The sequence below is a fragment of the Phyllostomus hastatus genome, unplaced genomic scaffold (genome assembly GCF_019186645.2).
Source record: "Phyllostomus hastatus isolate PE091 unplaced genomic scaffold, TTU_PhHast_1.1 phas_contig_148, whole genome shotgun sequence".
In the NCBI taxonomy this organism is placed as follows: Eukaryota; Metazoa; Chordata; class Mammalia; order Chiroptera; family Phyllostomidae; genus Phyllostomus; species Phyllostomus hastatus.
The window spans coordinates 5,652,336-5,676,900 of NW_025333607.1; the positions used below are offsets into that span (position 1 = coordinate 5,652,336).

General features: G+C 48.9%; 1 protein-coding gene across 3 annotated transcripts in view; it reads right to left on the reverse strand.

Annotated features, from left to right (window-relative positions):
- Positions 1-24,565, reverse strand: part of DISC1 (DISC1 scaffold protein) — a 262,910-nt gene that overhangs the window by 12,307 nt on the left and 226,038 nt on the right. For all 3 annotated transcript variants that reach the window (XM_045817203.1, XM_045817186.1, XM_045817193.1), the window contains 2 exons: positions 17,991-18,267; positions 2,372-2,489 (listed from right to left, as the gene is read on the reverse strand). In XM_045817203.1, the coding sequence (XP_045673159.1) occupies positions 2,372-2,489; positions 17,991-18,267 (395 nt within the window). The remainder of the gene's footprint in view (positions 1-2,371; positions 2,490-17,990; positions 18,268-24,565) is intronic.

Here is a 24,565-nt window from a genome sequence, read left to right on the forward strand (position 1 = left end):
TGAGTTCGAAGTTACCTCCCTTGTGTTTACTCTCCATCAGTGACACGGAACAAATGCGGGCTTTGGAGGCGAGTGGGGGCTGAAATCCATCTGTGGTGTAGATTTTATCTCGGGGGGAGGGGTTGGCATCAGCGCCTAAACCAGTGCTCCCTGACCCTGGTCTGACACGGCCCCGGAATGTCCCTAGTTATCTCGGTGAGGATCAGCAAAACCCTCCAAAGACACGACTTCAATGAAATGCTTTTCACTGTAGCTACAAAGTTTTATAGTAACTGTGTGTCCCACAGAGTGGGCCTGTCCCTGTCCTTAGAGGCACAGCTGTCTCCTGATGCTCCAAGTAGGACCACGGGGCTCGTGGCTGCAGGATTCTGCCCCTGGTTAGAAGTGACCTTGGACCAGCCCCATCACTTCTAAGCCTCAGCTTTCTCGACGATCCGGTGGGGTAGCAATCCCCATCTATCCACAGCAGTTTATTAGAATTAAGTGGCTTTTCATAGAAGCCACCGTGTGGTTACTGATCAATTCCTTTAAGCATTTTTACAAAATAGTTCAATCAATTCGTCTTGAAACCTCTTACGGGATGTGGTTTGAGTTTGTGACATAAACGCTGAGAAGAGGGAGGCAAATGGACTTGGAGATGACACTTGTCGGCCTAAACCCAGCACGTGCTGTGTGAAGGGATTGTGTTACACATCCTTCCAGAATGTAGCCCCGCTGAGAACCCTGGAGGTCCACGTTACTGCCCGATGTAACAGACAAGGAAGCTGATGAACCAAGAGGCATATACGCCATCTGTGATGCTCCCGCAACTGAACCGGACTGGACAGGCCGTGGGAAAACTAAAGGGATCTTGTAGACACATAGCTCCACCCCCTCCAGGGCTCCTCCCCGCCCCCCAACCCTACGAAGGGGAAAACCCAGTGCCTTGGGGCAAGCTAACCTTCTAGAAAATTTCTAAACAAGAGACCGATGCAGGCTGGGGCTGCAGGTCTTGGAACTGCTACCTGGCTCCCTCTCCAGCCTGAGGGGCGTCCCACGGAGCAAAGCCCCACCAGGAAGCCCTCCACCTGCACTGGCCTTCTGCACATGCTGCTGCCAGATGCACAGCCACACGGCCACCTGCCCCATCTGCAGGGGCCACGCCCCCTTAGCAGTGCTCACATCTGTGCGTTCCAGGAAGTGGAATCAATAAAAATGCAAAACAAAAATTTTTCTGCTGCTTCTCAGCCAACTTCCTAATAGCTTGAATCCTAGATGTAGAAGAGGTGGGAAATCATGAAGAAAAAGTGTACTTTTAAAAGTTTTAAAAGTGTCTACTTTTAAAAGCTACCATGAACCATGTGAAAATAATAGCCAATTAAGTTGAGAGAACTTCCTGCTAAGTTTAATGAACAAGGTCAAAGATTTAAGGTTATAATGAGGAAGGAAACAGTGTTGGATCCGTCATTAAACTGTGGGTCTTAATGCTTATGAATAAGACTAATCCTTGGCCACCCAAGGCCACTTGCGTGTGCACGCACACACACACACACACACACACGCACACACGCACCCAAGATAAGGCATGGTAAGAACTGGAATTCTGAGGAGTGAGATAGCAATGAGAAGCAAAGACCAAAACAGCGCCATTTCGCACAAATGCATCTCATAAGAGGCACACTATTGAACAGGGAGGGTGCATGAACAGAGGAGTGTTTTTATCTGCAGTGTCACCTGTGACTAAATAAACAACTGAAAAGATACAGAATGGGGCCGCCCGTCCTTCATCCACCTGTGCACCCTCCATCTGCTCTTGAAGGAAATGGCCGGCGACAGGGTGACGGCACCCACAGATCGCCATGGGGCACACTGCTGCACTCGGGTGCACACCTAAGCCGTGTGTCCTCACACCGAGTCCCGTGCGAGAAGAAATCGCGCAGAAATCACACACTGAGTCCTGTTAGGTGTCATCCGCCGCTGCCTGTCACGTGGCAGAATTCTATGGTACGGAAAACCAAACGCGGATTTGGGTTCCTTAGTATTGAAAGAACCCCTGGAAAACCGAGCCAGTTGGGACCTACAACCTTCTGAGCCCCACGAACCCGGTGTAACACCCCGACACTGCGGTCCGCTTGGGTCTCACTGTGAGCGTGTTGAACCGTGGCTAATTTTTAATGGGTTTCATCATCAAAAATGCTGAATTACCTAACAAAAACGAGAGAGAAAACATTACGTACTGTATAGCCACAGCCACCTGAGGTATGGTGAACCAGATATACCCACAGTATCGATTGGTGTCCACGCGCTGAGGCACGGAACCCCTGTGAATTTTTTAAGACTTGTTTTTACAAAGAACCTGGCGGACGCTGAGTCTGCGAGATGGAAAGGATATGAATGAGATCTTCATCGTGATTCTGGATCGCCACATGAAGCTGGTCTTCCAGGTACAGTAACTTCTGGCCTATGGCTTCGCATTTTTCTCCAAGTTCTGCGGAAATGATGTACAATTCCTGGCCAGAGGGGGGAAAGAAGAAAACTCGTAAGTTACAGATTGTTTTCAGGGCCGCATCCATGTCAGCGATTCACCTAATGGTACCTGGAGGGAAGGGGTCCCAGCCGAGTTCTCTCAGCCACTGCACCCCGCCCCGGCAGAACCCAAGAGCACCTCTGTCCTCCCTGGAGATCGCTCTCGAGAAGACATGGACCAATTCCGGGCGATTACGATGAGCTCCGTCTCCATAGCTCCACAGGGTACCCCCCCCCTTACGTGGTCACTGCCAAATGCCATTTCCAGCATGGCAACTCCTGGAGCGGCTGTGTCCTAGGGGAAGCCTGAGTCTCCTGGCTCCATCCACAGGCAAACCGACAATGTCATAGGAATTCTAACCAAAGGGGGGCTGAGACAAGTCACGGAGCAGCTAGGCTGGCTATACGGACAAAGGGACATTCTGTAAGGGGACAGGGATGGGCGAGGGCACTGCACATTGGTTTACATGCTGGTCACAGTCCCTGAAAGCTGGGATATTGAGGGAACTTAAATATATATATAGCCACTGAATATACAGGTGTTATATATAAGATACTATATATAGGTGTTGTATGTAATGTCTGTATATATATATAGCCACTGTATATAACACTGTGTGTTAATTTTCTCTGCTTCACTGCAGCATAACCCCTCCCCTTGCAAGAGTCAGGATGATAAATGTCCAGGCCCCTAAGAGCAGACACAAGGACATCTTGCTCACTGCTGGGTCCAGAGCTCCTGGCACAGTGAGAGACACACGGCAGTCATGTGGTATTTACTGGCTCCACGAGAGAAGAACCAAGCCCCCGCACTCCCTGCGTGAGCCAGCAAAGCGCCTTCTCTCGGTCAGTCTGCCGTAGGCATCCATGCAGAGCCGAGTCCCTTCCGCGGCCGGCACCAGGCCCCCACATGTCGGTTATGTCCCCTCCACTCTCATAAATGCAGCCCAACCAGGCCAGCTGGGGGGCACTGAGCCCTCTGCCATCCGTCACACTTTTCCCACCCTTGCCCTGGCCTCTGGGCTCGTCTGACACCCCACCCCACCCACAAGGCCCCGGACAACGTCTCCACCTTCCCTCACAGCAGCTCTGACCTGGGGCGCGTTAGTGACTGTGAACTCCCCACGGGCAGGGCCAAGGGTCATTCCTTCGTTCATCAGGGCCTCAAGTGCACGGCCTGGCTAGAGGGGCCACTGACTTTTCAGAGAAAAGGATCAACAAGGTAAAGAAAATGAGGAAGGGACACAGGGACTCCCAGAATAAAGGGAAAGAAGGAGAGCACATGTGCTCAGCGAGGTGAGCCAGACAGAGAGACATGTCGTGTGACGTCAGGTGTAGGTGAAATCTGAAAAAGCTGAAGTTGCAGCATCGGAGCGTCAGGCGGTGGTTCCCAGCGGCTGGGGAGGGGGTGGGGGTGCCAGCAATGTAATAGGACAAACTTGCGCCTAGAAGATGAGTAAGTTCCGGAGACCCCTCGTACGTACAGCATAGCGATCATGGTCAATGAGACTACATCACATACTTCAGAAATGCTAAGAGGCTAGATCTTGAACGTTCTCACCACAAAAAAAAGAGAAAGAAGCACATGATAGAGGTGTTGGGGCAGTAGTAATTACATTGCAATATATAAATGGATGGAATCAACATGTGGTACACCTTAGATTTATACAATGTTAAATGTCAATGGTCTCTCATTGAAAAGTACAATGAATAAATCGATAAGCAGCAAAAAGCAAGCTCAGATTTAAAACTTAACCAAATGTAAAAGTAGTGTTTTCCCAAGTAATAGCAAAGTCTTAGAAGGAACACCAAAAAGAATTTTGCATAAGGAAAATAATTAAGATATATATTCAAATTATACCACAGAGTTACTACAAAAACTATAATTACTACCCAACAGTTACAACAAAATGCCCAGGTGTGGTGATATTTACTGATAAAACTGCTTTGAGATCATAAGTTATATGACATTAAAATTAGAGTCTATGAATAACCATTAAATCCAGATATGCAACTTAACATTCACTCGAGTAACTCCGGAATGCTTTCAAGTTTATATCCGCATGACCAACCATGTCAGAATGAAACAGTGCTAACTGGAACAATACATAAGCCTTGTAAATATTGGAGACATCAAGTATACCGCAAGTAAAGTACATACGGGAAAGAAAAGAAACCTCGAGACCCCCGACAGCACTGAGGACAGACGGACAGAATAAACGAGCGGGCGTGGGAAGCACGCGTGAAGGGTTGCTCATCACTGGCCGCAGCGGCAAGGACGAGGAGACAGCAAGCCCATACCATCACACGTGTGCGCGTATCTCACTGATCCTAAGAAGCAGTCACTTTATCATTCAAAGCGGTGGGATAACGGAGCAGACGACTCACACAGAAGCCGGGGCGAGGCACGAGGAGTGATGCTGCGGCCGTGCGTGGAACCCAGGGGACACTGAGAGAAAGGACATCTGGGGGAAACCGGTGCGGTAAAGCCACAAGTCACGCATGGAGGAGAAAACGCAGTCTTGGGGGGAAAGTACGTACGGCCGATGATACACTTACAGACAGAAGAAAGAAAAAAACAGAGAACCAGGACATGGAGCCGGGGTTTAAAACATTCCTAAATGGAATCGAATGACTCAATCCTCATTCTAAGGCTAACACAATATAAATCAAAGCTGAATCAAATCATGCAAAAGAGGACTTCACATTTCTCCCCAAACATATAACCCCTGACTGTTTTCCTTTTAAAATCATGTACAGATTGTGTGAGTTTGAGAAGCGATTTCAGAGTGCGTGGTCTGAATTTTAAATTTCAAATTGTTTACATCCTATGATCCAATAATTCCACATCCTGGAATTGCTCAAAAATAAACTGTATATGTTTAAATTTAAAGAATTTCTACTTAGCTTTTAAGTATGAAAAATGTTTACCATATACATTAAATAAAAATATAATATTTTAATGCAAAAGTGGTTATATTGAAAGTATTGGAAACAGGGGACAACTTAAATATCCAACAATAAAGAAAATGGTTAAAATAAATTCTGGTGCATGTGATTTCTATTTATCCGTTAAAATCATTTTTTATCCTCACCCGAGAACATTCTTTCATTGCCTTTAGAGAGAGAGCCAGTGGTAGAGAGAAATATTGGTCAAACACCTGCACCCTGGTGGGGTCCCAACCCACATCCTGGACATGTGCTCTGACTGGGAATCGAACCTGCAGCCTCGTGGTGTATGGGATGACCCTCCAAACAACTGAACCACACTGGCCAGGCCCAGTAAAATAATTTTTAATACAAGACTATTTAAGGATGAGGAAATACTCAAAGAGGCAAAGCACTAAAATATGAACAATTGTTATTTTGAGGGGCAGGAGTATAGCAAATGTTTATTTTTTTCTCTATATTTTGTTGTATTTTCCACATCTCTAAAACATAATGAAGGAAAAAAGACAAACAGTAATTCAAATCATAATGAAAAAATACATCTGAATATTTGTAAAAACAATTTTGAAGATTAAAAAGACAGAAACAGGCCCAAGGAAACAGACTCCGAGGGCTCAAGGCTCCGGGGCCAGTGGCCGAGGTCCAACCGGCTTCTCTCATGGTGCTGCTTCTCCAGCCCACAGAGCGCCCGCCAGGCCCCATGCGCACCGGTGGCTGCTGGCCTGACAGATTCTGCCCCTGGGATGACAGCATCCTGAGTGTGACCTGGGTGGGTATTCTCTGAGGGGCTTGTGGCTTCACCAAAAGGCTCTCACTGGGAATCCTGGGGACAGAATCAGTTTCTAACTAGACTGAGAGCTGACCGCTGACGAGAGGGCAGGCTTACACGTTTCTATCCACCAATGAAAAACTGCGCCACCCACAGAGGACAGGGCGGGACCGGAGTCAGGTAATCAGCAGGACAGAGCTGCAGGGGTCCTGCCTGTTACCCCAAAACGTCCCTGTCCACCTCCTCGCTGGGCCCAGGTATGGCGGAGAATATGCGTGGCCTGTGGGGACCTTGCGTCTCTGCCATCAAGAGACTGTTTATCCCTTCTCTCCCTTGGACCTGGGTGTGCCTTGGAGGGGCCTTCCATGGACAGAACCCAGCAAAAACGCAAGCCTGACTTCCAGAGTCAAATCCTAACAGGTGACGTGTCCTCCCAGATGGCTTTCCCTGCCACCCGGCCCCCGTGCTGTGAGGAAGCTGGAGCCGCAGGGACAGGCCATGTGCACGTGCCTGGTGGAGATCCCAGCTGAGGTCCCGGCGGGAAGCAGACCCGGGAGGCCCTGAGCCCTCAGCAGGCACCACCTGCAGCTCACAGCCCGGGGTCGTGGGGCAGAGACAGCCTCCCCGGGGACCCCACCCAAACCCCTCCCCCACAGACCCACGAGGACAACAAATGCTTGTTTTAAAGTAAGTTGGAGACCACTTGTTGTTCAGCCATCATCGCTAAAACAGGGAGCTAAATGGCTACGCCCCACACGGGAGGCTGGGTGCGAGGAAGGGCTGCTGGCAGGAAGCGCACCCTCGCTGCTGCCTCGCTCAACACCGATGTCCAAGACCCCCTAGACCCTGATGCTCACTGACGTGCCGGCGCCCAGGCCTGCCTCAGCGTGAGGCTGGGAGGTGCAAGAAGAGATGTCAACGAGCAGCCACGGACGCTGGTCCCCGGTCCCCAAGTCCCCAGCTCCTGGTGGAACATGCAGGCTAGTGAACCCTGCAGATACACCCTCTGAGCAACGTATTTGCCTGCAAGACGACCAGCAGGCCTGGCTTCCTCCTAGCTTGGGAAGCAAGCAAGGGCTCGTTCTATAGTGGCCACTCGGCACGGCGAGGCCACCCATCACGAGGGGCAGAGGGTAAGAGACAAGCGGAGTCCTGCCTCGGGACCCCACACGCACTTGGGGGCACACTCTTGGCATGGAACGAAGGGCGAAATCACTGCACTATTGAGTGGTTATGTCCTCCTGGGTATGTGAGGTGCGAAGGTTCCAGCCACACAGCATGCCCCCAGCCCGCCATGCTGCCGAGGGTTTCTCTCACGCTTTGAGAAGACCTTTCTCAGACGTGTCCTTTCAGGCCGATGGGTTTTAGGCCTTACTCTGCAGACATGCCTGGCCTTTACCGTCCACCCTGTCCCAGTTTCTAATTTTATCCGTTCTATTTGTCTAAGACTTGGGGGAAAGTGCAAAACAAGTCTAGGAAATAGGGACTATTAAAGAGGCTCTCTTTGCTCATTTGTCTGTTTTTTTTTTTTTTAAGGGAAGCTTCTTTTCAAAGTGTCAGGGCTTCAATAAAGCACTGGCATTTCCGTCGGAGCCGAAATGGTGAACTGAAGTCAGGCGCACGGTGTGGGGGCCTCAGTGTGGGGTCAGCTGCGCGAGGAGCGGAGCCCCTGGCCTTGACCCCGCCCTGTTCCCCAGGACACCAAAGGTGGTCATTTACCAAGTGCCACCTCAGCGAGGGCCACTGAGCATGTCACAGGGCCTTCCCTAAGTACCTTCGAACCTAGAAGCAGAGAGGCCTGGACTGGCAGGGGCTTGGGTTCCCTTCAGCTCGGCTCCTCCTTTCACACACCCAGCATCTCCGAGTCCTGTGGCCTGCCGGAGGGCACCCGATGAGAAAGGGCAGGTTGGTGTCTAAGATGCACGTGTCCCCTCATCCGGCCCGCTCTTTTCCCCTGGATCTGGGGCAAACAGAGAGGGGTCCTTGCTGGGCTGGCCCAGGGTCGGGGGGGGGGGTGCTTACAAAGGGGAAGGGGCAAAGAAATCGGAGAGGCGTACAGCGCCTGAAGGTGCCGCCTCTCTTCCCTCCACCCTCCACCACGGGGACTCCACCAAGTCTACTCTGAGTGGGCTCAGCCTCCCTGTGGGGAGGGGCTCCCTCCAGGACTCAGATTCGGATCCACTGGCGCTGGTGACATCCACCAGGACAACCTGGGGTGCCACGGTGAGCTGGGGCCGTTTTTGGTCCACGTGGCCCCGAAACGGAGGAGGCAGTGAGCCAGGGAAGGACGGTGCAAACTCCCGCCTTCTGAATGGGAACGTGAGGGTCACGACATTCCAAATGCACGTTGTCGAAACCTCGTCCAGTGGCTCCCGATCTCTGGGCTCCTCTCCGTGGGAAATCTGTAGCATCTGCTCCCATCTCTGTTACTAAATTAAATGTAGCAAAAAAAAAAAATCCCTGCACGACTGATACTTGATCATTAAAATACCTCCCGCCACGAAGTCACTGGCGGTGCTGGCTGAAACGGAGTTTTGTAGCATTTGCATTTCTGAATGGAGAAAGTACAGGTTGTTGGGTATTTCAGAGCATCTTCGGAAACTCTCCAGTAATTTGCCCCATCAGGCAGTCTTCTCAGCAATTCGAATGATTTTTTTTTCTTTCCATCCCTCCCTCCCATTGTTTCGCCCTACGTGTAGCTGTTTCCCACGTGGGTCCGAAGGAAAGAAGCTGTTCCAGGTAAATGGCCTCATTACTGAGCCTCTCCCCTGCTCCGCCTGGCGAATCCCCCATCCCTCTCCAACCCCCTGCAGAGTCACTTCTTCCCGGGATGCTCCTGTCCCTGTCCCCTCCGGGTTAGGGCTATTCCTGCAGCCCCCTCTTCTCTCCCGCCCCGCCCTTCCTCAGCGGGCACACACCTGCCCGTGCCTGCACCTCGGGGGAGCAGAACGGTATCCTGCCGCCCCGGCACCAGCATTCTGCCTAGCTCTTAGGAGGTGCTCAGTAGTTGCTTGTTGAAACAATGAATGGAAACTCTCCTTTTTCACCAGGGCGTGAGGAAGCTGCACTCTTTCTCAGACTGAACATCCAAGACATCCCACGAAGAGTCAGGCAGGAGACGATGGTCCCTTGCCTTTGATGCTGCCAAGAATGGCTTTGCCTGGGGCAACTGGTCCGCCTGCCGTGTGCTGGCCACAGCACTCCCATACAAACGTGCCCTTTATCAGCCTCAGAAAAACCCTGGCATCTTCCCGCCCGTCCCTCCACGCGGGCATGATACGGTAGCGCCAGCTCAGCCTGCAGCATTTCAAACATAATTTGCTTAACTCCGCTCATGATCAAAACCTGTAGACTTGGATCTTTGGGCAGAAATTCCCAGCTGGGTCGAGTTAGAGCTAATGTCAAATTTCTGTCCCACTCGCCAGACTCGAGGAGCTTGATTTAAAACAGAGGACGGGATTTCCTTTGTTGCGCAGGATTTTCCCATTAAGATGACTTTCTAAAAACATTTATCCATGGAAGTTTACACTCAGGCCCAAAGCTGCATTCGGTTGCCGGCCTGAACAGCTCCCTCACCCTCACACGCTGGTGGGAACAGTCAGACTCTGCAGCTGGCACCTCCAAGGACTTTTCACTTAGTGCCATTTCTCATAAATAAGGCCTTGCCTATGGAATGTGGAAAATAATCAACATTCCAAAGCTTTCAAACTAGAGCTCCTATTCAAAGGGTAGGAAACAATACAATAAAAATAATTGTTTTGATAGGAGCGAGTAGCTGGTAGCAGCATCTTATTAGGCCATATCTAGAGCGACGAGAGAAACCGCATTAACTATTTTATTTGGAACAGAAAACGCATGTGGAATGGGACGCTGTGTGGGTCCAACTGCCGTAGCTGCCAGCTCGGCTCGGGGAAAGGCTCCCACGCCTCGCCACGCCTGCGTTTCTGAAATGTCACCCCTCGGCGGTGACCCGCCCCAGGCCGGAGCAGGGGCTGTGGCTTGGGCCGAGTCACTGAGTCGAGAATATTTAAATAGCTGATTTTGCCCAGTGCTGTCAGCAGTCTCTCTAAAGCGGGAGGCAGCATGACGTCCGAAACAGGATCAAGTAATGAAACAGAGAAACCTCAGAACCGAGGACGCGTCCCCGGCTCTGATATAACGTTGCTCTGGGAAATCACCGAGCACCGCCTCTGGGCCTGGTTTCCGGTGGGAAACGCACTGAGCCCCGTTCTGTGCTTTAAAGGTACCCCTTACCCCGGCCCCTGCTGGGGTCGGGCGTGTGGGGCAAGGAGCCCCACCTGGGAAGCCCTACTCTGCGCTCTCTTACGCGGATCCCCACGCTCCCTGGCCATGTGACACGGCATGAGAAACAGTTTCCCACCCGAACAAAGTCACGGGCTGCACAACAAAGACAGGTCACAGACCAGTGTCCCCCTCTGGTTGTCAAGCGGTCTGCATTGATCAATTGCGGAGCCATAAGCAGTGTTAAAAAAAAAATACGGCCCTGGCTGGTGCAGTTCAGTGGACTGAGCACCAGCCTGCAAACCAAAAGATCACTAGTTCTATTTCCAGTCAGGGCACATGCCTGGGTTCCGGGTCAGGTCCCCAGTAGGGGGCGCGCAAGAGGCAACCACACATTGATGTTTCCCTCCCTCTCTTTCTCCCTCCCTTCCCCTCTCTTTAAAAATAAATAAAATCCTTTAAAAAATATGTAAAAGTGCCTGTGCTGCAAACATTCAGTGATTACAAACCAAAGATGCAACTTGAACCTTGTGGTGTTTGCCCTGTTGTAAAGTCTCGTTTCTGCTCCTGTAGCTTAAGGTAAACCAGATGTAATCACCACCACCCGTGAGCTTAGCTGATGCATTAAATAACGCATTAACTTAGTTCAGTATTCAAATCACAGGCTTAAATGTGTTCCTTCGGGCTGTTTTCCAAAGTATTTGCTTGGCAAATACATTCCAGGAATGCTATATGGTTTTCTTTCTTTTTTATTGTCCACATAAAGAATGTTTACCTCAAAGTCCTGTCCATACTACAAAGAATATCTTTCACATCTATTTGAAATAGATTTTATTAAATGTTTGTCTTTCCACATAAACTCTGAATTCTACAGTCCTGTGTAAATGCCAAGCAGAGAGGTTCAAATTAAGACACTGAAGGTACATCATTATTACTCCACATAATGCAAGTATTTATCCAAATATCTAAATTACAGGGCTGCACCCTGAGTAAATGGTAGTTCTTTTAAAAGCATCCAGATGTCATAAATGGTAAGGAAGGCATCTGAACTATTTAGACGTCTTTAGGTCAGAGGGAGCGGTGAACTGTCTTCAAGTACCATATGTTGCCGTGTATAACGTGCACCCACATTCAGTACTGCCCACGTATAATGTGCATCCTTATTTTTCCCTCAAAAATTTGGGCAAACAAGTGCGTGTTATACATGGCAAAATACGGTATCTGCGTGCTTGTGACAGCAGGCACTGATGAGCTCTAAACCAATGAACAGAACCAAAAAGAACTGATGAAAGCAGATGCTGCCTGATAATTCACGTACATTCAGTGGCCTGTGGTTTCCAGCTATAATTTATATGACACGACCACTTGAGAGAAGTCCGACAGCTTTCCTTCTAGCCCACTGCAGTTGAAAGTCAGAGCTGGACGAGGCCAAAGCCTGTTCGAACCCCCCGAGGAAAAGTCTGTTTGTAAACGATACTGGTGCGTCGGCACATGCCTGTCTCACCTCCGTCTCACAAAGGATTCAGATTCCCGGGACAGGGCTATGGAACCTTACGGCCCTTTTGTGTAAAGAAACAGAAACGGAGCAAAGTTGGGGGTTCCATTCAGGGAGAGAGGTGCCCAGTGCCCTGCCCGTAGCTAGAAAATACTGGACTACGAGAACAGAACCCAAGGCCGACTTTCATCTGTGTTCATTTTAGACGTATTATTCCAGTTTCCAACTGCTTTTGTAAAGTACACGACTACGAGACTACTGGGATTGCTGCTGTCGAATGCCACCGTGTAACCCTGGCTCGGACGTGGCCCTTGAGAGTCGAGCCTGGTTGGTGCTCCATGAGTGAGTGCAGGGAAGCGCAGCCCCGGCCCGCCCCCCGCCGCTGCGCAGAGCTCCCCCTGCAGGACGTTCCCGGCTCAGCTGCCCTAGCTCCCAAGAGGTGAGAAAGCCCGAAGCAGCCTGCATCTGACAAGGGGGCAGGGTGTCGGGTCATTCTCCAGAAACGTCCCAGGGACTCAAAGGAAACCACCCCGTATGTGTTAGATAAGCCTCCAATGTTGCGAGTGCCGTAAATTAGCCCTCACACGCAGGCGGTGGCTGTCCTTGGGAGTTCAGCCGTGAATGGCAAGGAGCTTCCAGGGGGACAGCGTCTCCCAGAGCCCCGGGGTTGTTTTCCTCGGCAGCACTGGATTACTTTTAATTAGCGGAAGGACTGCCGCAGTGAAGCCCTGGAGCGCAGAAAGTCGCTCCAGAATGTTCCAAAAGGAGGCAGATCAGTGGAGCCCACTTCCTTTCCACGGGCAGGTGAGAGAGGGAGGCCGACAGGCCGACGTCGTTAATTAACGGAGGGAACCAGAAGGAGCCAGTGGAGGGAGACAGGAAGCCCCGCCCCACCTCCAGGCCGGCCTGTGGCTCTGCCCGCTCCCATTATCAAGGACAAGGCCAGGCGGGGCCGAGGCACAGGTGAACCTAAAGCCCTAATTACAAAATTTGAATAGACAGAAAGCAGTAAAATATTAGTGTGAAAAGAGAGTTCTTGTCTCCTCATAAACCAAGTACAAAACCTTGGAAAAACTCAATATTTAAGAGAGGGAGAGCCCTGGCCAGGTGGCTCGCTTGGCTTGAGCCTCATCCCGCACACCAAAAGGTCGTGGGGTCGATTCCTGGTCAGGGCACATGTCTAGGTTTCAAGTGTGATCCCTGGTCGAGGTGCATACAAAAGGCAACCTGTGGATGTTTCTCTCCCACATCGATGTTTCTCTCTCTCTCCACATCTGTCTCTCCCTTCCTTTCTCTAAAATCAATAAATGCATCCTCAGATGCGGATGAAAAAAAAGGGGAGGGAAGAGACTGAGGATTGATTGTCTTACAAATGCTGCTGAAATGTTCAGTCCTCCTTAGAGGAACCTAAACTGGAAACCGCAGGTGAGGCGGTACCGCCGCGGTTTGTGCAGCAGGGCGCCGTGAGGAGGCAGGCAGCAGACCCCGCAGACCAAGGGCCTTGGTCCCACTGCACAGGACCAGCACACAGTTGTGTGTCTTCGGTGTTAAAGAAGTTCCAAATGCACGTGTACCATTTTCTATGACTCTCTGGCTCTTTAATGAACCAACCAATTACCGTCCTGGTTGCATCCCGATTGCTTCTGCTGGCCCACTCTTGGGTCTGTTTGCAATACAGCTGGGTGTGCCACGCAAAACTCTAAATTTTAGCAGAGGTCAATGTCTCTTCGTGCCCTGGGCCTCGGCTTTCTCCCGAAAGGCACCAGAGAAAAGCAGCTGGCAGATGAGTGAGCATTTCCTCGTGCTGTCTCATGAACTCTCACTTCGGTAGTTCGAGACATGCTTTGTTTATTTATTCATTTGTTTGTTTGTTTATTTATTATTGATGGATTTTTAGAGAGAGAGGGAAGGAGAGAGAGAAACATCAATTTCATGTGTCACCCACCCGTGCATTCATCGGTTGGTTCCTGTGTGTGCCCAGACCGGGGTTAGAACCTGCAACCCTGGCGCATCAGGACCATGCTCCAACCCACTGCGCTACCCTACCAGGGCAGGACCAGCTCTTTTTCACCCCGTTCCCCTGGCGAGGGAACTGAGCCCGAAGTGAGGCGGGAAGTGACAGAGGAGGAAGACTCGGGCCTGCCTCTGCCTTCCTACCTCTACAGACGGCTCTGGGGTTGAAACCAGGTAAGGTGGTGAACACACACGCCTTCGCCACAGAAGCCCTTTCTCCAGCTTTCCTGTCCCATGAAATGGAGTGAGAAGGAATCGGGACGCACCTGCAACGATCTTCGGGGACTCTGCGATACAGTACAGAAAGCGACAGCACCTGGTTCTTCCTGCTAACTTTTTATCACAGACACTCTTGCACACTGGCTTCTCAAACGGTCCAGGAGATGGCTCAGAGCGGCTGCACCTATTCTGGCCTCTTTTAGCCCCTTTGGTGGCAGCAACGGGATGGGAACGGAAGCAGACGGGGTGACAAATGGGGGCCCAGTGATGCTGTCCAGGAACTCTGCAGGAGGGGAGCCCACTCTGCAGCGAACCAGAGAGCACCCCAGCAGGCGGGCTGCAGACAGGAAAGGAAGAATTATGCAGCTATTATGGCCAGAACGGCAAGTACAAAAGAGCAACTTCACAGCGGAGGAAACTGGCTCGGTGATTTCCCCAGCTCCCGTCTGGCCTCCGTGCAATTTCTGTAATATCTATAAAGCAGGGCCAATGGCAGCTGATTGCTTCCAGAGCCCAGGAAAGGCTTGCAGAGAGGCTCAAGGAAACCGAAACCGAGGAGGCTCTTATTGACCAAGGAAGCGCACGCTATGACTGGCCCGTGACCCGCGGGCTGCCGTCCTCCTCATGACGAAGCCCAAAGCAGTTTACTGTGCCTCAGTGGCCCCCGCTGTAAAGTGGGGGAAATGGTGCAGAGTGGCCTGGAGGGACCATAAACACAGTGAAAGCTTTCATTCGTGACAAAGCACTTGTTCTAACAAAGCGGGAGCGAAAGGCGCAGCATCACGTGGGCCAGAGAAGCGCAGTGAAGGCCTTGGCAACCCGTCTCCCCGCGGACCTCTCTAAGTCAGCAATTTTCCACGGATGATTTGGGTTCGGAAGCAATCAACTGCCTTCAGGGCATCACACTTCAATAGAGAAACCAGCGTGGGGTGGCCAGACCCCGCCGCGAGTTCCAAAACCAAACCGACTCAGAGCCGCAAAGCCAACAGACGCATTCGCCGCAGGATGGGCACGCAAGCACCCGACTTCAATGACTCCCTACAAAACCCAAGCGGGAAAACAAAATCGCCCTCCTGACGACACCCTCAGCGGCCGTTTCTCTGCGCCTTTGGGGCTCTAACGTCCTCCGTCCAAACACAAACAAGACGCTTCCCTGATTAAACCTTCATTTTCTTAGCTGTCTTCCACCGCTGCGTTGCTCACTTCTGCTTCTTAGTCCAGGAGGCAAGATACAGTATTTTTCAAGCGTCTTAGAGACACTGGTAACTGCCCGAAGGTGATAAGCGCACACACATTTCTAACGCTCCGCTCTTTCAGTCACTCACTTTCAGGCGCATTATTTTATTTGAATCTTCACAACCGCCTCACGAGGCCATTTTCACGACCCTCGTTTTTTGAGCAGATAAGGAGACGCAGCCTGTGTGCGGCCTCCACGCCCCAGGCTCCTTCCATCGCATTTTACTATCTCCCATAGCCCCGAGCCAAGTGCAATGGATTCAAACATCCCCTGCCTTGCTTTGAAATAGGTAGGTGTCACTTTTTTGAAGTGATGTGCATTACATTTCACTCCTTTTGGTGTGACGTTACAGGTTTAGACAGATGCATAATCAAGATGCAGAATGGTTCTACCACGCACCCCCCCCCCAAACTCCTTCCTGCTGCGCTTTGTGGTCAGCCCCGCCCCCCAGCCCCAATTCCTGGCAACGGCTGAAACGTTTTCTGTTCCCATAATGTTGTCCTTTCCAGGAAATACGGACCATCTTAACATTCTTGCCGCTCACTCACGGGTTCAGAGGAAGCCTGCCTCCTCTCTGAATGCAACCCCAGAGAAGAATACAGGACGGGGCCTGGCGCAGGTCAGGAGATGTAGCAAATGCTGCGAAGTCCCCCTCTGCTCTCTCTGGCCCCCAAGAAAGCAACCCAGCTCTGCAGAACGTCCTGGCACTGCACTCGGTGCAGAGGGGCTGGGGGCGGGGGGAGGACTGGGAGCTCAGAGAAGCAGCCACCGGGCCTCCTCCTCACCAGGAACCTCAAGTGCCCTTCCATGCATCCCCTTGGCTCTGAATGTCTCTTTTAGGCAAAATGAGCTCTGTTTTCCTACAGCCCGAGGGGCAGGTGCGAATAATCTTATAAGGGAGGCATCACCCTCCTATACCTGGGAAAGTCATCTGCCGGAGAGCCTGGAGGGACACAGGGGGGAGAAAGGGAGGGAGGAAGGGAGGAAGCGGGGGAGAGAAGAAGAGGGGAGGGAAAAGACTCTCTCCACAAGACCAAATCTGCTGAATCAGTCCTGACCCCCAGTGGGGCTGAGGCCCCACAGACCCCATCGCAAGCCTGGCCTGGACACAGCCCCTGGGAGCCCACCTCGGAAAAGCCAGCCCGACCTTGAGCCTGGGCCCCAGGGCCCGAGGTTCTTCCACCCAGGACGCCCCACCCCTTGCTTCCCTCCACTCCAGAATATTCTTTCCAGCTGCCCAACTGCAACAGATGGCAAAGTTTCCACACCTCTACCAAGAGCTCCAGCAGCCAGGCTTTCGGGGTGGGTCCCCCGCAGGCCTCGGGGGACAAAGGCTGAGGTCATCCGCGGCTCCATTTGGAGCCGGACCGTGCGAGGCCAGCGGGGCTGCAGACAGACAAGAGCTGGCTTTCCCGGAAGTCACTCAGTTCAAACACAGGACTGAGTGTGCATTTCCCAAGCAGCCCGGGGGCGGTGAGTGTGAGCACGGGCCACAGGTGAGGAGTGTCACCCCTGTCCCGAGACAGGTCAGGGAGGCCACCCGGGTGGGGGGTGTGGGGCGCTCGCCCCTCGGCTCCGTGAGTCATGGAAAAGGCGCAGCGGGCGTCACATGGGAGCCGTAAGCGTGAAGTGACACGTCCCTCCAGCCTCACCGCACCTTAATTTCCTTTTAATACTCAGAGCACCTGGGAACCTGGCCAGAAAAAAAGCTCCAAAGCCTCCGGTTAGGGCACCGAAATTGGAAAAAAGTTCCTAGAGCCCTGTCACTGAAAGGGATATTGCGAGGGTTAGAGGGGAAGCAAGGGGAGGGGCGAGGGGAGAGATGAGCCAGAGGGAGGGGGAGGGAGGGCCCGGGGGGGGGGGGCGCAGGGGGGACAGGGGGAGGGAGGACGGGGAGGGGAAGCTACCAGCTCTTCTCTGTTCATTGAGGTCAGCCTCGGGGCAAAACGTTAAATAAACCCACATATGCATGTTTATATATATACATATATGTATACGCATACACAGCTATGTAAAACATAATTTTACACATACCTAATATATAGATAGCATCATAAGCCAATTAAGGGTTAGTTTTTTTTTAAATGAGTAAAGCAGATTACAAATACCTGTTATGCTCTGGGTTTGCCAAAAACAGTTAATGGCATAAACACGTATATTTGAATGTTTGATGCTAATAAGTAATGATATGTTGTAAGAGGTAGATTCTAAATATATAATCAATATATTTGACACATATAGTATATATAATAGCTGTGTGTATGTTACTGACACATATAGTGTATATTTTATATAGTAATTATATATTAAACTGTGTATTCTAACTGTGGTCATAAAAGTAGAAGAAAATAGAACTAAATAGGCCGAAGTTTTTCTTTTTGCTCTTCTAGGTTTTAAACTCCTCCTACAAAAAATTCTACATTATTTTACAATCATATTCAGGAGTTACTAAGACTCTGAAACATTCGGATGGTCCCGCGGGAAGCCCTCCCAATAGTGCGAGTGGGCCCCAGAGCCCCGTCAGCATGAGACCCCTGCGGAGGCTGCGGGGCTGGACAGACCTCTTTCTGTTTGCTGTCGGCACGGGGAGGCGAGGGAGCCGGCTGAGCCCTCCACTCGCCGAGCGCCTGCAGAGGGGTCCTCCTCTCGTCTTCAGAGCGGGGTGGGGGACAGCAGCCGGGCACGGTGGCACTGGCAGCTCCCCCTGAGTCATCCACCTGCTTCTCCTCTGCCGCAGACGGGCCACCTCCGGGATCCGGGAGCTGCAGGCTCTGGAGAAGCAACTGACAAGCTTCCAAGTCAGCTCCCCACACTCTTCCCAGCAGCGGACACGTGCAGCTATGACAGAGGGGAAACAAAAGCGTAACCATCAATCCAGTGACGTTTCGTCACACCGGGTCAACAGCCTGCCCCCTGGCTGTAGCTAGTTAGCCCCCAGTAACCACTTCATTTTACACAGCGATGGATGGCTTCCACCAGAAGATTCGGAGGGGCCAAACTGGTACACACCACCAAGCATCGGTGAAGGAAGTATCGGTTCTTCTGAATCACTTGGTCAGCGAAGGCATGCAAGGTCCTGTGCATCTTTCTAGACGTGGTGGCCCAATACAAAAAGGCCCCCGCTCGTGTCTGGTGACTTCCTCTGAACCCCCAGACCTGGCCGATTCTCCCTGGCTACCTGCCTTTCACGCGCTGTTTCATTGCCTGGACCGTGCCCACCCCCCCACTGCTTCTCCCTGCCAACACGCTCACCCAGGTGGTGGAAGGAAGCAAAGCCACACTGGGGCAACACAGGGGCCGGCAAAATAACGCCCCTTCGTATTACGTAAAACTCTTTTATTACAAAATCTTAAGCATGTAATTCTGTAACAGAACAATATCACACTCAAGCACACCATGTGACATTTTAGGTAAAATGTTCAAATTGCTGTCCATCTCGTGCGAGACATTCACGTACCGTACCAACCACACTCCATGGTGTTACTTCTGCCGGACCCTGTATAAACCGTAACAATTATATTCAGCCTCAGTGGTAGAAAGGGACAGAGAGAAGTTCATCCATCTCTTCAGCTTCATGCTGGATATTTTCAATATACCTCTCTTCCATTTAATAACTCTTCCTTCTACTGTATCTAATATGCTATCCAATTTATCTGTGCATTCTAAATGTTGCAGATTTTTCAGTTCTATAATTTCTATTTGAAATTCTTCTGCATACTTCAGTTCTCTGCTTAAATGATCCATCACATCTTCTACCTTCTTCAATATATTCATCGTCATTATTTTCAAGCGTGTGCCTACAACGATGAATCCAGAAGGAGAAAGAAAGAATGAGACGGGAAATGTCAGAGGAGGCACTAGCTAAGCATTTTCAAAGACTGGCGAGGGAAACATCAAACTACACACACAGGAAGCACTACGATCTCAAAGCAGGAAAAATCAAAGGGAAAAAAACATGCCCAGGTCCGTCATAGCGAAGCCGCTGAACAGCGAAGACACAACACAACCTCAAAAGCAGCCAGAGGGGAAAAGAGACATTTACTTCAAAGGAACAATAATCTGGTAGCAGAAATGGTGGAAGTCAGGAGGCAATGAAATATCTTTAAAATGCTGAAAGAAAATAACAGCCAATCTATACATTATACAATCGTTTTTGAATTTCCTCCAAAAGTAAAGATAAAGATATTTTCAGATAAGCAAACACTAAATGTGTTCCTTGGCAATGCATCCGTAACGAAGGAAATGACCCCAGCTGGAAGCAAGCCCCAGCCCAGGGGAACGAGAAACCATGAGCAAATATGTGGGTAAAGCTAAGTGAGTACTGATGGGAAAAAGCAATGACAATTTCTTTTTCAGGCTAAAATATATGGAGAATTGAAATACATGACCACCAGACAGAGGGAAGGAGAGAAAGAAAAAAGTGAAGACCGTCTCAAGTACTTGCAAGGAACAGAAGTCTAATTTAGATTAGACTTCAGAAAGTCAAGGTCTCATACGGAGCCCTTTATGGTCATCAAAAAACAGAGAAGTTAAAAGACTGTGTAACTGACTCACTAATATGGGAGAAATTGTTTAAAATTAAAAATACTTAAATACTGCCCTGACCAGTGTGGCTCAGCTGGTTGGGCATCCTCCTGCAAAGCAAAATATCACCAGTTCGATTCCTGGTCAGGGGCACACTCCTGGGTTGCAGGTTCAGTCCCCAGTCGGGGCACATATGAGAGGCAATGAATCGATGTTTCTCTCCCTTTCTTTCTCCCTCCCTAACCCTTTCTCTAAAAATAAATAAATCTTTTAAAAAATACTTGTGTTCCTTTAATGAAAGCAATAAAGAAAACAGGAATGAACATAGCACAGATGGGAAAACGGTAACATAGAAATATTAAATATACATAAATACTGTAATTAAATGGTAAAGACTTTAGACTAGAATTAAAAATTGAAATCAATATACGTTGCTTACAACAGACAGATGTTCAATGTAAGGATACAAGCAGGTCGCAAGTTAAAGACTGGGGGTGACACGTTATGAAAGCATTATGAGAGATGAAATACCACACAGCGGGGGACTGACAGCCTTCTCAACAAATGTACCATGTCAGCTGGATATCACTGTAGAAAAAAAGAATATCACAATGACTGGTTCACATGATGCAAATATTAGCTTCAGGTGCATTACAGATCAAAATAGAAAAGATAAAACAATAAACCTTCTGGAAGATAAACAGGATAATGTCTTTAGACTTCATAGTAAGCAAAGATCTCTTAAAAAGGAATTAAAAAGTACTAAACTATCAAGAAAGTAAATGACAGATTTAACTTCATTAATACTACAAATTTATATTCATCAAAAAACACCATGAGAGAATAAAATGCTAAGTCACAACATGGGAGAAATTATTCGTCACACAGGTGACCAAATAGGACTGATTCCAGGATAGAAACAGGACTCCTGCAAACCAATGAGAAAGAGACAGAGAACGCAGTGTTTAGAAGGAGAAAGACTGGAACAGGCACTTCACAAAACAGGGAATATACGTGGCCAATAAGCAACTCACAAAAAGGTGCTCGACACCATCAGTCATCAGGAAAAAGCATATCACACCGCAGTATGATGGACACATCTGCTCGATGGCTACAATTCAAAAGCCGAACAACACCAAGTGTGGGGAAAGATACAAAGCTACTAGTACTCTCCTATCGCCGCTGGTGAGCACACACTAGAGTGTCTTTGAAATGTGACTGTTGTATTGATGTCGAAAATATGTCAATCACACGGCCCAGCACTGAGACCCCTGGGTATGCGCTCAGCGAAATGCACACCCAGTCAACCCTCCTCATTCATGTAGTGACGTTCCTCAAAGTCACCGCGGGCACCAACTTACTGAGAACGGCACAGTTCCTCCCAAGGAGAACCCAGAGTCGCCGTGAAACTCTGGTCACACTTCCATCGCCCCGTCAGTACAGAGCCTGTATTAGGAGCATCCTGTTTAACGACCGCTCTGTCAATGTAGTGTGTTGCAGATTCCTTAACACCGAATTCGTGGCCTGCACAGCGCTGTCCCTCACGCCTGAGCGAAGCTTCTACAACGCCTATTTCCTCCACCAGGCCCCTCACAGCACTTCAGCACTGCGTGTGGGGGCCACTTAAAATCACCAAATCACCAGGAAAAAAGTGCAAAAGCCACGGCACTAAGTAGAGAGCACGCAGGGCACTTGTGTACAGGACGAGAACGGTAGCACAATGGCGGGGCGGCACCTCGCTCGACTCCAGCTGGGAAGAGGCACCGCAGGGGACAAACTCCAGCCACTTTGTGCAGCCACGTCAATGAAGGGCAGCGAAAAGCTCTGCAGGTGTTGATTTGGGGGTTGCACGTACATCCCAGTAAGTAGGCAAATGCACAAATGCAGAACCCACAAATAACGACAGCCAACCGCGTGTATGATCGCACAACATTACTGGTAACACTAATGTTACCCGGGAGGGAAAGTAAATCCCCATCAATACAAACATGGGGACATCGTGGCACAATCATTCCGTGGAATGTCGGACTGCAAAGGTGAACGAGCGAGTGAAATCTGCAACAAGATGGATGAACCTCCATAAGCAGATTTGGGCAAAAACAAAAGGACAAACAGGGGGCACTATGATTCCACTTCTTTTTATTTTAAAATACGCAAAGCTCACCCATGGTGTTTGCACTGAGGACAGTGGCCACCTCTGGGAGAAGGGGGCGACGACGGGAAGAGGCGTGAGGGGGGCTGCACGCAGACTGGGGTGTTTGTTTCTCAGCGGCGGTGGCTCTGAGGGATGCTCATCTTATGAAAATTCATGCCGTGTGCACATCCTGGCTGTGTTCGATGCCAGTCTGAACCAGTGAGAAGAGAGGCAGAGAGAGGACAGAACTTCTGAGCCACGTCCTGGGAGAAGAGGACAGGGCTGTGGCGTTCATGAGAAGTGACCGGTAGTCCTCAGGGAGGACCTGGGACTGGTTATTTGCTGGCTTTCGAATCCCAAGCAGCCTGACGGGTGCAGAGGGGCACCGGGCTGTCCGAGGCGGGGTTGCCTCACGGAGATGGCCTCACGCCCTCTCCGGCGTCCTTGCGTGAGTCGTTTCCCACACCCACTGCCAGCCTGCGCTTTCTCCGGTCCCCCACCCCTTTCCTGAGCCTTTTGTTGTAGGAAACGTTTTACTGACACTTAAACATCTTTAACTTTTATAGGCTACTCAGTTTTCTGTTTCTTCTTGTGTCCATTTCAAACACTTCAAATACTTTGTAGAAATAAATCCATTTTCTCGGGGGCCACGGAGGTATTATAGTGTTTATACATAATTAATTAATTTTTAAAATTATGTGGAAACCCAGATATTTCTGTGACCCTAGACATGTCTCCTTTTCGTACTGTGTTTTTTATTTATTTACCTCTTTTCTGATTTATCTTGTTCAGTCTTATCAGGAGTTTGCTATCTTACTGATCTTTTCAAAGAACTAGTATTTGCTTTGTTAAGTCTTTAATATTGATTTTTTTCTATTTCCTCAGTTTCTGATTTCTATCTTTTGATATCCCTTTCCTTATTACTTTGGATTTGTTGTCTTTTTATTAGCTTCTTTTGTTAAACACTTAATCATTTATTTTTTCTTTTATTCTCCTCTCTTGCTATTTCAGTTTTCTAATGCATGTATTTAAAGCTCTGATTTTTGTCTGAGTAATATTTTAATTATATCTAATGTTTTTGTTTATTACAAAATATGTCTGTTTTTAAATTACTAGGTATTTTTTAAATACATAGAAAAATATAAAAAATAATTTAACAAACTCTTATATACTCACCATCAGACTTATTGATTATTAATCTTTTGTAATTAAATCAGATTTATTTTCAGAATTTACAACACTAGCACCCCAGGAATTTTACATATTCATGCTTTCCTTGTCTTTCCTTGCAATTTACCTCCTTAACAGAAGGACTATTTACCAGTATGTTCTTCAATTTCCAGATAGAAGAGATTTCTTCAGCTTTCTTTTTGTTAGATTAATATCTCATTTGATTGCCTAATGGCTAAGAGTATGCTTTATAAAATCAATTGAGATTTCCGGAGTCACCTTGGTACTTGGCCGATCTTTGCAAATGTTCCATGCTTCCCAAAGACATGAGTGTTCTGGTCACTGATTCTAAAGTGAAAGTATATTGTTATTAACACTTTTATATATTTGCTTTTTTGTCTGCTGCCCCTACCAGTGTCTGAGGTGAGCGTTTTAAATTTCCAACCATAATTCCTGATTCATCTATTTGCTCCCATAGTTCCACTGGTTCTTTTATATATTTGATACAATAATCTTAGAGGCATATGTGCCAATCATTATATTTTCTACTGCTTCTTTTCAGAATAAGATGATTGTCTTGGCTGATATATTTTAGCCTTAAAATCTATTTTGTCTGATATTATAATTGTTACTCCAACATTCTTTGAGTTCAATTTCTTCCTGGCTTATATTTTTACCACTCTTTATTTTCAACTTTTTTACATATATTTTTTTCAAAATTGAATCCAATACAAAACATCAGCTGAATTTTATTAAAGTCTTTCTAGGATATTGTCTTTTGTACTGGTGGCTTTAATTCGTGTGTTCACAATTACTGTAGCTATTGTGTAATTTTTGCATTTTTCCGGTTTATTACAACTGTAATTTTTAGTTGTTTAGAAGTTTTATGTCTTTCTTTCTTTCTCACCTTCCTTTTTCTTCTTATTAAATCCACGTACAATTGTGAGAAATAACACAAAAAGGTCCCCGGTCCCCTCTACCCAGTTTCCCTTGATGGTGATGTTTTGCAAAGTTCAAGTTCAAAATTACAACCAGAGACTAGATAGTCATTCAGTCCACTGATTGTATCCAGACTTCCTCGTGTGTGTGCATGTGTTTCCATGCAATCTTATCCCTTCTGTAAGTTCATGCATCCACCGCCACACTCAAAATGCAGACCCATCCCCCCTGCACAGGGGTGCCTAGGTCCCATTTTATAACCACACCCACCTACTTCCCAGCCTGGCCCCATCCCTTGCCTCTGGAAACCACTCAATCTGTCTCCATTCTAAAATGTTGTCATTTCCAAGATGTTATAGCAATGGAATC